This window comes from Dermacentor andersoni, chromosome 4, assembly GCF_023375885.2.
Source record: "Dermacentor andersoni chromosome 4, qqDerAnde1_hic_scaffold, whole genome shotgun sequence".
NCBI classification, from domain to species: domain Eukaryota; kingdom Metazoa; phylum Arthropoda; class Arachnida; order Ixodida; family Ixodidae; genus Dermacentor; species Dermacentor andersoni.
The window spans coordinates 67,285,058-67,300,073 of NC_092817.1; the positions used below are offsets into that span (position 1 = coordinate 67,285,058).

At 45.3% G+C, this 15,016-nt stretch overlaps 1 protein-coding gene across 1 annotated transcript in view; it reads left to right on the top strand.

Annotated features, from left to right (window-relative positions):
- The first annotated feature begins 274 nt into the window (after positions 1 to 274).
- Positions 275 to 15,016, top strand: part of LOC129386218 (sialin-like) — a 73,617-nt gene continuing 58,875 nt past the window's right edge. The window contains exon 1 of the mRNA XM_055073883.1: positions 275 to 386. Coding sequence (XP_054929858.1) covers positions 368 to 386 — 19 coding nt within the window. The 5' untranslated portion in view covers positions 275 to 367. The remainder of the gene's footprint in view (positions 387 to 15,016) is intronic.

Here is a 15,016-nt window from a genome sequence, read left to right on the forward strand (position 1 = left end):
TCGGTAAATTTAAAAAAAAAAATATGAATTTCCGGGCACAAGTCGACAATTACGTGCGCATCGTCCGCGGGCTGAAGTGGTCCGAGATGGCCGCAGGCGCACGTGGCTGCACTAGCCCCATGGTACACTTTTGTTATGTGCTTCCTCACGCACTTATCGGGCAAATGCGCTGATATTGGCACGTAACGCTTAATCAGGCCCGGGCGGTACTTGGCTTACCTTTATCTATGAGAGGTCGGCGAATGCGATGTTGTTGAAAGTCGTTGAAGGGCGCAAACCACGCTGCGCTTTCTTGCTCCACTCGCAGTTCTCTTACGTGTTTTGTAGTGCCAGCACCGTCCGTCGGGCAACCCTTGGGCCATCCGCCATGCAGCAAGCACAGCAAAGTATGATTTTCGTCCGCGTTTCTTGTCCTAATCTGACGAAACGAGTTTGAGCACCATGCCTTATTGTATTCTGCATCGCTATTCTTAGGGTTTTACGTGCCAAAGCTGCGATCTAATTATGAGCCACCACAGGAGGGTGCTGCTGCAGCTTAATTTAGATTGACAACGTTTGCACACCTTCTATAAAAGTTATCCGTTGAAGTAAATACCACTTTTATAATGTTGTTGTTGTTTCCGGACATAAATTACTTTGTGGTTTCAAGCAGCGCATTTTATTTTTCGAAGGTCATAGTCTTGTCGACAGTTCAGCAGGATGCCACCAGGTCATGTTGAGGGGGGATAAATAAGCTTTGAGCAGTCAAATACCGAACATGTTTAATTAATGGTAGGGTTTTAGGCGCCAAAAAGCAATGTGGCTATGAGCCACTCTTTAGTTGGGGGTGAGGCGGCGGGGGGTTCCGGATTAATTATGACCAACTGTGGTTCTATAACGTGCACCAATTCACAGTACATGACCATTCATGTATTCTGCGCCCGTCGGAATGCTGCCGCCGCGGCTGGGATCGAACACGCGACCTGACGCTTAGCAGCGCAACGCCATGGCCACCGACATATCATGGAGGCTAAACGAAAGTGTTCAATTGAAAGGATCACAGTAAACCTGTTGTTACTCATTCTTATTATTTCTGTTTCTGGTTGATTTAGCATAAACGTAGGGAATCGTGCAATGAGCAGTTACCCTCGGATATGATATCTGTACACGTCACGATATGTAATTGGGTTTGCATCTCATATTCACTAAAGACGCGTTTCAGGACAAGAAACGCCGCACCTGTTACATCCTGTAAGCTCTGTAGACGAGACTGCATATACTACAAAAAATGAAAGTGCAAATGTAGGTTGCTTTAACAGTAAGGCTGTAACTTCTTGAAATGCACGCTCAAGAGTACTGGCGCATGTTTGAAGTGGTGCGCTTTTTTCTTTTGAAACTACTTTACCCCGTTACCTCTCTAATACTTGCGAATAGTTGAGGGGTACAAATCTATCCGTCTGAGCTCTTCAGTACTGGCCGGATATTGGCGCCGTACGTTCTGTTCTGTGATACTTGCTGGAGCTGCATTTCTTTGGAAGTGTGTATAATATTTTGCACAAATATAGGGTGACCGAGCGATACGTATCTGTTACGCCTACGGCTGCTGTCCCGATTTTAGTGAATTCGAATGTATACGCTACACAATCACGATTTTCGACATAACGTTCGGATGCCGCCGTGTAAAGTACTTGATGAAACGTTCAGGCGCAGCCATGTAATGCACACGTGATACGGCAGCGTCTAAACGTGTCGTGTAATGTATTTGACTTAACGTTCCGGCGCTACCATGTACAGTGTACTTTACACGGCAGCGTTCGAACATCACGTCAAAAATGGTGATGGATACATTTCAGTGCAGTAAAATGGGAACAGCATACCGAAGCTACAACAAACACGTATATCGTTCGATCACGCTGTATTTTGTGGCAGGCGCCCGAAAGTGTGCCTGCCACGTAGAATCTGGAGAACTTAGTAAAAATTTCACAGAACACTTTCTCAAATGATAAATCCGCGTAGTAGATAAGAAGCTCAAATAGTACCTTTCTTGAAGTTTCGCCTCATTGTCATTCAGTGGAGCTCTACTACGGACAGCTCTATAAATGCGTAAAATTAATTACAAGGATGGAATAGCAGCCGCGATGACGGACACATGAAAACAGCTGCTTTCCCTCAAGCTAGGTTAAACCAAGTGTTATGGTCGCACCTCAATCAACGCGAGTCGTGTGATGTTGCTACAAGGGCGGATGAGAAAGTCGTTGCCCCTAATTTCTTTAGCCAAGTTACTGCTGTAAATGCAAAGTCAACATATATATTCGCAGCGGTGGACCTCTCATGGACCATCCCGAACTTATTTGCCGGTAGCTCCGCGGCACGGCGCTGCAGTCAGTTGTTGAAGATGGCGGTTGTACTTCACGCGTCTACAGCGTACGAGCCACAAAGTGCGATTCGTTTTCTATGGAGAAAGGGACGAGCACCCGTCGAAATCCACAGGGGAATGCAGCCACGCGTATGGAGAAAGGTGTCTCGCTTTGAGAAGTGTGAGGTGGTGGTGTTGTCAGTTCGTAAAAGGCCGCGAATACTTGCATGACAATGAGCGTTCGGGGAGGCCGCGTGTGTCGCAATCAGAACCGCCGACAAGCTCCCGTCACTACGCTGGGAATTTATGCACCATCCAACACGCAGTCCGGATATTACCCCTAGTGATTTCCACATTTCGGGTCCGCCGAAGAAGGTCCTGGCAGGACAGTGGTTCACGTGCAACTATGAAGCCAAGACAGCAGTCTGACGGTGCTTCCACAGTCAGCCGGACGAATTCTATCACAGGGGCATCTCAAATTTAGTGCTGCGATGGGACAAATGTCTGAACCGATGTGGGGACTACGTGGCAAAATAGTGGAAGGTACGTATATTTGTAATTACCTGCATGTAAAAAAAGATAGGGGCAACGACTTATTGATTCGCCCTCGTATTTTTTTTTCTTGTGCCTTTATTAACTGAGGTTCTAGATGTGACTTCCAGTAATTGAGTTAGAGAGGCGATTTTCTCAGTGTTATACTGTACATCGTGACTTCCCTTTAGAACTATGAAGCTTTCTATGTACAATTCGTGCGAGCTTCTCGTATAACGAGAGTCACATACTTACGTGTGGATATAGGAAAAGTCAGAAAAGCCACTTTCTCGTAACTAGGCAAGCTTTCCTGGCGAGTATTAGCTTCTAAATGTTATTTTTAAATAGAAAAAGTTAATCAGTATTTGGATATTACACTTTTGAGCAACAAATGGACCAGTTTCATTGCCAATAGAGCAATGGCAACAAACAGGGCAAGGACAAAAACATATACGACCGGCGACGCTATCTTAATATCCCCGCGGTAGTTCCCAATGAGTCATACATTTCGGCAGCGTCTTCTCCGAGTAGTTCACTGCCTTTGAATAAATAAATATCTAAATAATTTGAATACTGTATTTTTAAACACGCCATTACTCAAAGTGGCATCCTTCGAGGACTTCTCCCACTCCAAAATAGCCAAAGATGAGTAAAACTGCAGTTCAACTATCCATTTCGCGTTGACGTCACCTGCGCCGCTGTATGGACGTTACCTTCAAGACAAATTTGACCTTCATCTTCTGCTACTAATAACTAACCTTTCACCGCCACGAAAACACAAGCACCACTTGAGAACATGTTCAACTAGTTTCAGGCTACTACTTGCGTGCTCTTTAAAGAGAGCTGTGCCAATGGTGTTAGAAGTGTGTCCGTGCTCAACCACTAACGCGGAGTTTATCACAGAACCAGGCAATCCTCAGCAACCATAGCGTTTAGGTGGCAGAAAGAGCGACGAGGCGTCTTTCGAAATCTGTCTGCGCTTGAGTGTGCGTGTTTGCTGACTGCTCCACCGATATCTGTAGGAGAGGCGCTGAAGCAACGTCCGAGTTTGTATTGAGGCCGGGACCTCTCGTTTGAAGGCGCCGTGCTTTGTCAACGTGGCTCCTTGCACTGAACATATTGTGAGAGCGCCTTCCCGTGTTTACGTGCAAGACTGGAGCACACTGTCCCCCTCCGACGTTTGAAAATATACTGTGAACCCATGTCAGCGATGCTACAGCGCCTGGCTCCTGCTATGTATATTTGTTGATTCAACACCGTTCCTCGTAACAACGCTTCAGAAATGAAGCAATGCGCCATTTACATTGTGCGTAATAGTCAAGCTTACCAGATACATTATAGTACAACTTTGGGTACCCATGAACCATGAAGGAACGTTAAATAAATAACAACACACATACAGAACAGATTACCAACTAAGTTACTATACACGATATGCACATCATTAACGATTATTGGAATATTTATAGCTTTAGCTTCGGGGATTACATCTAGTATCGGTGAGCATCTATGTATTCGGATAAATAATCAAAGTTATGTACTTAAACTTCTATAGCGATTTCTCTGCACATTAAAATGGCAAACTGGGCGAGTTGGTGAGCGTTTGTATGTCTGCACACATGTGCGCGGCGACGTACGTAGCATATAAATGTTGATCGAACATAGTGACAGAAACTATACCTTATCTACATTTTGCATAAAACCGTCACATTGCGTAATAAATGAGGTAGTAGACTTTACTAACTTATCCGCCATTCACCTACATGAAGCACTTATGCTACTAAATAGGTAGTAAAAAGTTATTCAAAGTCCGTCGGAAGTAGTAACTGCCGTGGTTACCAACCTTTCACTACCTTTTTTCTTCAAAGAGTGTACGTGCGATAAGATTTCCCTTAAAGCCAACAGGGTTTTTTGACTTACTGATTTCTTTAAGACATGCGTGGCCACAGTTTCGCGACAATATTGGCACTGATTCCTCGGACACACCCAGTGGCGAACTATAGGTACTGAGACCCACCACAGGTGGGGCTTACCTGATTACCCACAAGCAACAAATTTTCGTCTGCAACACGTCAGACACAAGTTAACCCAAAAAATTACAATGGAATAGACCTAAATGGTCCCGCAGATTACCTTTTCTTACATGACCTTGTGTGTAGGAAAATATAGATGCTGATTGTATACCGATGGCTTTATCTGCTGGAAAAAGAAAAAGACGTTCTGAAATAGTACGCCTGTACTCTCCCTGCGTGAGCTAGGAACAGCGCCATTTGTTGTTTCCCTGGGGTTGTAAGGCTAAACAAAACTTCAAACCTACTTACGCCTACAAAAAGATAAACGAACAGTGCGCAAAGGTGCTGGATCACTGAAAACAATTTCGCATTTGAACACTTCTGTGAACAAAATAGTTCGGATGGATAACGCAGAGTCCGTAGCCAACAATAGGTACTTCAACACGTCAACTGAGCGAAGCGAAATTTCATGTCGATCGATTTTCGCTATGGACCTACGACCTTTTTCTGCGATGGCTGTGAATTACTCGATTTTGGAAATGGTTTAACACATACATATCCGTACGTCGGCACTGCGTTCAATTGGTCATTCTGTCTCGTGCATTGTGGTTGGAGAGTCATTTCATACAGTGCAATAAATAGTTTTAAAAAATGGGCAGCATGTTACACTCCTGTAACACGTGAAGGCGAAATCCTGCTGCACACGTGGTAATGTATTAGGTTATCCGAACGGCGGGGTTCAGACTTCTTGCAAGAAATAACGACCTGCACGGTGAAGTAAACGTATTGTGCTGTAGGTCGATCTCCTCAACGACACATTCAAGTACCTAATGCACTACCTAAAGGTTCTTTCCTTCTTCGCTTGTTCTTTCGTTCGTTTTTTCTTTCCTTCCTTCATTCTTTTTTTTTCTTTCGTGTCTTCATTCATATTCAGCCATTGCATCTTTGGTTGCTTACAGGGGTGTGAGCCATACCAGATTATGCAATTTTTTTGTGGGAGCCATCGCCGGTGATCATACCATGAGCCATTGCTGATGATGATATTTTTTGGACCGCTCGACTAGGCACCGCTTCTTTCGGGTATGAGCCATTGCAACGAGCCACTTAAGGCTTTGGCCTTAATAAACTCCTGCTTAAGCTTTAATTGACACACCGTTTAGCAGTTACGGTGCGTAGCATTTATGTGGCCACATTCTCACTCAGGGCTTAAAGTCTCCCTTCAGTGGAGAGTGGGGCATCATAGGGCGGCGTCCAGTGTAGCGCACGCACACTTACAGACGCTCATATACATAAAATAAGGGACGTTTATAAGACTAAGGGACGATGACGGATAGAGCGGTTCGCCGAGAACAGTCTGGAAGCTCGAGCGTCACTTTTGTTAGCAATGCTGCTGCCTACGTCCAGGCGTTTTTCTTCATTACAATGACCTAATCGGAATAAAGAGCCATCCTGTGACTTAGCCTGAATATGCTTTGAATATGCGACCGCAGAATCATGATGCGGCTTAAGCCGCTGCACATGGATGACTTCGCGGTTACGACGCAGTGTTCGACGGCTGTGTAACTGATCCTATAAAGTAGTTGACGGAAGAAGTTCGCTCCAGAACGTGGTGTGGTCTATCGTATTTAAATGAAGTTTTGAAGCGAGCCCTTGTGTGCGGTTCGGAACGGACAGCTGAACGAGAGTTCCCAGGAGAAAAGTTGGATTCGAGTTGCCGGTACTGTGTTTTGATTTTTGGCGGTTCTGGTCGTCCGAAGTGAAGCGGTGGATCAACTGACGACATTCTTCTGCTTGTGTGGCAGTATTCAAGACTGGCAGGCATTTTGGTGGGTCTGGGTAGTAGGGCTCAATGACATCAATTGTATGAGATGGATCACGGCCGTACAGAAAATAGAAAGCGAAGGAACCGGTAGTCGCCTGCGTTGCGGTATTGTAGGCGTAGGTGAAGAATGGAAGAACAAGTCCCAAAGTGGTCGGATGCGATGTAAATAGCGACCATGTAACCAAAGGCGCGATTAAAGCATTCCGCGGTGCCAGTGGTATGCGGCGATAGACGGTGCATGTGCGATGAACAATATCGGATTTAGCAAGCCCTTTTTAAACGACTCTAGGCACGAAAGCACAGCCTCGGTCGCTTAGGAGGTCTTGAAATTCTACATGACGAAGTACAATATGTTGCAGTACTATAAAGGTAGTGATTTCCTGCGCTGTAGCAGCTGGGAGGGCAGCAGTCTCTGCATAGCGTGTTAAGTGGTCGACGGCAACTATACTGCACCGGTTGCCGGATATATTCAAGGGAAGTGGCCAATATAGATCGACACTGACATAAAAAAAGGGATTCAGATGGCCATGGCAGGGTTTGGAGTTCACCGGCTGAGAGGTGCGGCGAAGATTTGGTACGCTGACATTCACGGTAAGAGCGGACGAAGTTCCGAACGAAGGTGTACGTCCCATGCCAGTAGTAGCGGTGCCGATGTTACTCGTACGTCCTGAAACGCCGGCGTGGTCGCACAGGAGGGTCCGAGTGGAAACAGAAGCAGATTTCGTGTGACCTCGAAGAATATTTACTGAAATGACAGCTCGAGTCCTCTCGCATCACCATGGATCTGGCGTCTCTCGGTGGTGTAATCTTCCTTTGTGTAACTATCTTATACTTCTCTATCACTAATATTACCTCTTTTTCTGGCGAAACTGCAACCTCTCTTTTTTTTTCTATGAGTCCGAGGATAAGCGCTGCTGCGCATGACAGCTTTTGATTCTGATTTCGAGTGAACCCGACTTGGCCTCATTTCCGTTACTGAGTGAATTATATATATTTATGACATATATATTATGACAAGAGTTTTCTTTTTTATGAGTCGTCAGCATTGCTTACTGGAATGAGAAGCATTACTGACACACATATCATTCACGTGCATTTGACACACCCTTGACAAAAGACTCTGCCGAAGGGGTCACGGAAGTCCGCAGGCTTTTTAAGAGCGCAGCCCTTAGGCATCCGTCTCTGCGTTGAGCGTCGGCAACCCTCGGCGTCCTCGGCGTAACCGAGCGAGCGAGCACAGTGAACCATGAAAGAGTGAACGTGGATTGCAGCGGGGAATGAAAGACGGTGATAGCGAAAAGAGCGCGAGGAGGATAGCGGAGGAGGAGGGTATAGCAAGAGCGTGAGAAGACAAGTGTAGTGCCGCGCAAGATGGCCTCTGCGACGACGACCGCTGCGGGATGGCGCCAGAATAGTACGCCGTGATCGGTTCACCGATGACGCCACGGATAAGGCATGTGGCAAACGCGTCCACCGATACCATGTATGGAAACAAATCGCTGCATGCGTGGATGTCCGTCTGCGGCGGTTGTGAATCGCTCCCACACGTCACCAACGCACGGCTTCTCGCGATCTCCCGACTAGCGAGGCAGTCGCTGCACACTTCGCTGCGTTTTCAATGAGCCGCACGAGAAAGTTTGTCCGCGCCAGCCTCGCTACTCGCAGCGTTCTGTTCCTAATATTAACCGTGTACCTATATAATCATAATACAAAATGTTCACACGCGAAATGAAAACGTGTATAGAGCTGCGGTGAAATTTCGCGTTATATAGTATCGCAATCATCGGGGAATTTTCGCAGCGTCAAAAAAAAAAAAAAAAATACAACACGCAAAGCAATTTGAAACGAGTTGCAGATACAGCAACGCATTTATTCTCTAGGCATAGGCTATCCATACCATTAGAAATAATTCTTAGCTGGCTACCTCCTCCTCTTTAGAAAATATAATAAACTTTATCCTGTATATATATTTTAACAAACTTAACCGAACAGATTCGCCCACAGGACTGCTTAAGGAAGCTGTATCACTAACCATTAGAAATCGGGCGAAATTGGCGCGCTTAAAGGTAATGTACCAACTATTACACAACCACATACATATGGACATGTCCCGTTATATTAAGCAATCCACACCAAGAACTACCCGCCAGAAACATTGCCATACCCCTGCGTCTTACAAATTCCATACAAATGCCCTCAAATTCTCGTTTTCCCCCCTGGCGATCAGAGAATGAATTAACCTGACCACCTCCATTGCCACGAGCACATCTTTAGCTGGTTTCTCAAAACTAATTGAAAGCGATTTGCTAGCCTCGCAATTTTGAAACAGTGTTATGTTTTCGCCTTTTTTCTCATATAGGCCAAGTGCCAATGCCATTTTGGCTGGACAATTTACTTTTGTAGATTTTGTTCTATGCCTTACAGCCATCAATTGCGCGATATTTTGCTGTATAATACTTTCTTTTGCTTTGCACTAAAATCCCTCTCTTTTTTGCCCTCCTGTTATAATCCCTATTGGGATTGACAGTGTGTATAAATAAATAAATAAATAAATAAATAAATAAATAAATAAATAAATAAATAAGCAAATAAATAAATAAATAAATAAATATGTTGTGTCTGCGCACGGTGTGTACAGTGGAAATTTTAAAAAAAATATATGTTGAAGTGAGAAAATACGGAGGTAGCCGCCGTTGATGCTTCTAATGCGCTTGTCCTTGTACTGTCAGGAATTGCAGAAATAAAGCGAAAGTATCAATAGCCGTGCACGTCTACGCCAAAAATTATGCAGTAAGCATAGGTGAAACGGTAGAGGCAACTCAAAAGACACCTCAAATGATGTGGGTGTCAGAACTTAAGCAATGACACTATGAGGGGTGGAGGCTCTGCAACCCCCCTCATTGGCCGCCTCATTGAGAAATTTAGACCAACGGTTAGTATAGTGCTATCTGCCACAGTAAATTAAAAAAAAAATAAATTTGATGCAGCTAAAAAATAGACCTTGTCTTATAGTATAAGAAAGTGTATAAATAGTATATATAAGTATACATTACTGTAATATATAAAAGTAAAAAAAGAAGGAAGCGCATACGCGCTGTGAAGGCTGTGGAATGACGCTCCTTGTGATATTGGGTTTGATGTGTGTCGCACTAGGGCCTTCCTACATGACCAAATATGGTTCTACATTACACTCGGTTTCGCCACAGATCTCAGAGGCCGCAGAAGGTTTGTCTGGGGCTTTCACTTTTTGTTTGCGTTATTCGCGCTGAAAAGGCGAATTTCAAGCAGTGTAGTGAAGCGAGCTTTTTGTAGAATGGAGCAAATGTTTATGTGTGTTCTGCAAATAAATATATTATTATGCGCGTATTTCGGGTACTTATTTCATGGACCAATTTGATCCAGCACTTATATAATATCAGCAATTTGGAAACGTCTTTTTTTTAATACCTCGGCAGGTAAAGGCTTAAAGATATGTGAACTCAGAGCAAGTAAGTCTAACTGCAACACAGATCTTTAGTTGGCTTACTGCATTGAAAGCCTGAGGCAGTGCAACAATATATTTTTATGGTTTCTCATCTACTTACCCATAAAAGTGGACAAAATTCATACGTCTTTGGTATAACAGAGCACTCATTACGCCCAACTAAATGTATGAAGATAGCTCGTATCCTAAGGAAACTAAGGGGAACCTTCACTAATTCACGAGCAGTTATCTTCACGTTCAGGTGGCTCAGGAAACACTGTGCTCTTACAACAATCTAGTCACCCGCCGTGGTTGCTCAGTGGCTATGGTGTTGGGCTGCTGAGCACGAGGTCGCGGGATCGAATCCCGGCCACGGCGGCCGCATTTCGATGGGGGTGAAATGCGAAAACACCCGTGTGTTTAGATTTAGGTGCACGTTAAGGAACCCCAGGTGGTCGAAATTTCCGGAGTCCCCCACTACGGCGTGCCTCATAATCAGAAAGTGGTTTTGGCACGTAAAAACCCATAATTAAAAAAAAAACAATCTAGTCGAACAAAACTGGTGACAGTCATGTGCAGTGCCTCGAGAACATGCACAGAGCAGCACAACAATACCTGCTTTCCTGTGTTTGCTCATGCCACATCAACCTAGTAATCACGGTTGAAACAATATTTGAAAAATTAGGAAGTTAGAATTGCCTCGCACAAGGCAAGGTTATAAGGTCACCTCCAGCACTTGTCGAATAGGTGCCTCAGTGCTACAATTGACCTGTGGGGAGGGGGGAGGGGGAAGGAGAGCCCCTCCTTAAAAATTGGAGGGGGTCCGCCCCTGACTTTAAGCACTGCTGGCACTAATAGGTGGAGCAGCTAGAATATTTGTTTATAAGATAAACAAAGAAAGCTAAATGCAGGAGTTGCAGGAAAGCTAAATGCAGAAGTACGCTTGCCTTCTAACAACGAAACGATACAACATTTACAGCGGGCCTTGCTGGCGTACAACCACCGGCACAGCCTTTGTAGATGCTGTGCAAGTTACTTCTTTAGTGTGCCACTTATCGACGGTTATCGACACCAGTCAGCCAAATGGAAGAGATATGTTATTGACGAAAAGGCACAGAGGTCGGCCTCAGCTAGTGCACCTAGCCTGCTGCTCTGCACGTGGGGAAGGCAAATGGGGTCACTGAACATGCACCCGCACCTACAATAGAGCAGAAGATGATAGAATTATTCCAGAACTACAGATGTCAGCAATATAGATAAAACAAATGCGAATAGGTGGTACTCTAGTTCAGATTGAGATGGAAAAGATAGGGGGCCACTTAAGCTGCGCCTTTGAGGGTATGACGCAATAGCTTAATTGTTCGCTTCAGTGGTTTTTATTCTTACACAGTCACTGTTGTTTGTTCTCATTCATTCGTTTATAACGTTTTTCACAGCCAGGTTCTGTTTTGTTGCATTGTTGCGAGCGAACTGTTGCACTGTGCAGTTTACGCACATAGCGCTGTTTGTATATGCACACACATTTATTAGTACGCAGTGCACTGCACACAATGGAATGTGTTTGAGGCCCGCCTTGTCGTGAGGAATGTATTGGCTTGGCTTAACCTCCGCCTCTCGCTCTCGCAGTGCAGGATCTTCTTGACGCCTCGGTCGCCTCCGCTTGACGCGCCAGACGCGCCTGGCGTGCGCTACCGAGCTCCTGTCGGTCGCGATTCAAATACGTGATTTGCGATACGACGCTTCGCTTCTGGCGTTTCGCCGCAGCTTCCCGCGCACGCAATTCGGCGTCTGCGCGTCGCCTACAACGCTGGCGTTCTGTGCGATCAGCATTGGTATGGGCTTTCTCCGCACCTGTCTTCCGCGGTCTCCCTGGACGCCGAAGCGGTGGTACAGGTGGGCCAGCGCACGGTTCAGAAGACGGCCCAACATGAGGTACAGACGACGGCCCAGCACACGACGCCAAAGACGAACCGGGTACATTATCCATTGCAGAACTGACTGCAGTACGCTGGACGCTGAAGACAGAAATGAGGAACCAAGCTTGCATGAGCTCGCGCACCATCTGTTGGACACCGGTGTAATTAGTGCGCGTGGGGGGAGGGGGGGCGGCAGCAGCTGCATGGTGGCATTCAACAGCCGTCGAATAGAGCTTTACGTTGGGGAACAGCAGATCGCTGTTGTTGTTTTTGTTTTTTATATGGCGACAACATGCCGAGACCATGCCGACACTCCAAGCTAACAATCGTCAAATACTGCTTCATTTGAAATACCGCACGGCATACATATAAACCCGCTTATATTCGCACCTTGCGAGCTTGCCTGTGTGGCGGAGCGGTAGCGTGTCCGACTAGCGAGTCCGACACCCAACCCGGCGGACCCAGTTAGAATCCTGGAGTGTGTACATTTTTTCTTTGAAGCTAAACTTGTTTACTTTAGAAACGTAGATAATTGTGAGCCATCACGTGACTGTGACATGGGTTTCTGGACACGCCGTGGACGCCGCCGCCTTTTCCACTGAACGGGAGCCTTAATACTATCGCGTTAAAGTGGAGTTCTTTAGGCGATGTGATTCATTCAACAAACAAGCCGCGGTTTATTGCAGCGTAGACAATATTTGGAGGATGCTTAGGCTTTGCCTTTAAGAGTGGAGCGCGATAGCATTCAAATACCCTGACTATGCTTCCCGGCAACTGCAGCTTATGTAACCGTAACGTTTACCGGGAAGCGCTGGCGGCGAACGCTATGCACGAAGGCAAGCTTTTTGGTAGAAACGCGGCTCTTGCGTGGGTTGATCTTCTGTTACTGTTTCGCGCTTTTAATATTTCAGTCTGAGAAGTGCTAACATAAAAGATATGCGCTGTCGGTGTTCTTTCTTTTTTCATTACATTTGGCTGTGGGCTGCCGTTCTCAAAATTCCGAGACATAACTTTGTAAAGAATGAAAGACAAGGTATGAGTAACTTAAGTGGTAGAAGAGTGGTTGGCTATGCGTGGTTCAGAATTTGGTTGGAAATTACTTTTGCCGACGCGACGTCCAGCGCTGGATTTTCTTCGACGCGGGGCCCTTAACACTGTCGCGTTACAATAGTTGCCAAAGGAAGCGCAACGTATTTAAGGGTAGCAGAAAATAAACCGATCAGTTTATGAAAATTACAGACATAGAGTATTCGAGAGATGCAAGCCGTGCTTTATTGGATACCCCTGACAGTGAATTCTTGCTGTAGTACGGTGCCGCTGAAGGGAAGTGGGGCTTGTCCTATCCACAGCAGCTGCGTTATAAAAGCTGATTTATAAAAATTGAACATTTCACGATAGCCCAATGACTATAGAGCGATTCTATCATTCCCTTAAACGTTTCGCAGCTTCCCCTGATCATGCGTAGATCTTCTTTGGCTCAAATTGCAGTAGAATTCATACCCTTCAAAAAAGTCGAAGGGCAGAAATTTTGTGCATGGAACAATACTGCACTCAGCCACGGGTGGGAGATTTTAAACGAAGGGGAGTTCTGGATAGTTTGACGTGACATTGCTTCACAGATGCTTGGAAGTAAGCCGTAAGTAGTAGCCGACGAAGTGTAAAAATGGGGCTGAATATTATTATGCAGAAAATAAACTTAATGTCCAATAGCCGGCCAAGGAAATGATAATTCACGAGTGGCAGTCGGCCACTACAATCTGTGAAAGAGCACGTTGTCTTAGCAAATTACTTACAAGGGTCCCTGGTCTTAATAAGTAAACTTAAGGAAGAATAAAAATGGGTTGGAGCATATACGACAGGCATTGCCAACACTACCGGCAGCTAACCGCTATCTCCGAAAATAAAAAGTATACAATCATTGCATTCTACATTTGGTGCAGAAACTTAGACGTTAACAAAGAAGCTCTAGAAGAAGTTCAAGACTGCACAACGAGTGAGGGAAGAAACAAATGTTAGGCGTAACGTTAGGAGATATGAAAGCAGCGGTGTGGATAAGGGAAAAAATGGGGGTAGCCGTTATTCTAGTTGACAATATAAGAGAAAAAATTGAGCTCTACAACACATGTAAAGCGCAGGGCAGACAACATAAATAGGCTGATGATTACGAAACTGAGAGGAAGCGTTAAAGACGAGTTTTCGAAGCCTTTTTCCCAAGCTTACGGTGCGGCAATCAGTCACTGGCTTGCTCTCCCAGGCACCCAGCGCGGACGCCTGTAATTATAGGGTTCACGGCTTGCGCTAGCGTCACGCCCTGACAGCGCCAGCAGATATTCAGAAGGAAACCCTAGAAGGTGTAACTGAGTAAGAAAATCATGAAGTATTACAGTATATATTAACCTACATGTTTGAAGCTGTAGTTTAAAAGAGAGAGAGCAAATGATAAATGAAAGGTAGGGAGGTTAACCAGGACTGAGCCCGGTTGGCTACCCTACACTGGGGAAAGGGCTGTAGTTTAAACTGTCGCTAAAACTGTAGCTGTAGAGTTATAATGGGCTATGAGGCGAAGTTTAAATAAATAATTTGTTATTGAAAGATTTGCAGCCAAAAAAAGAAAAAGGAGAAACAGAATAGAGTACGCCAGCCAAAATGTTCCCACTTCAGACCTACGAGCTCTCGCATCGACAACCAAAATCGGAAACAGCGCTGGTATATCGTACAATATTTGCCATTTGCGTTAGATGCGATAAAGTTATAGCCTATGCATCATCGTTTGTTCCTTATGAACTACAATGAAATTCAAACTGTCACACATGACGAAATCAACGGCGGCACAGCTGGCTGCCCTGCGTGCTGCTGTCAAATGGCTCCTGCAAGAGGCACCTCAGAAATGGGTCACCTTTTGCGACTCTATGGGAGCAAGCTCTTCAAAGTCTGCAT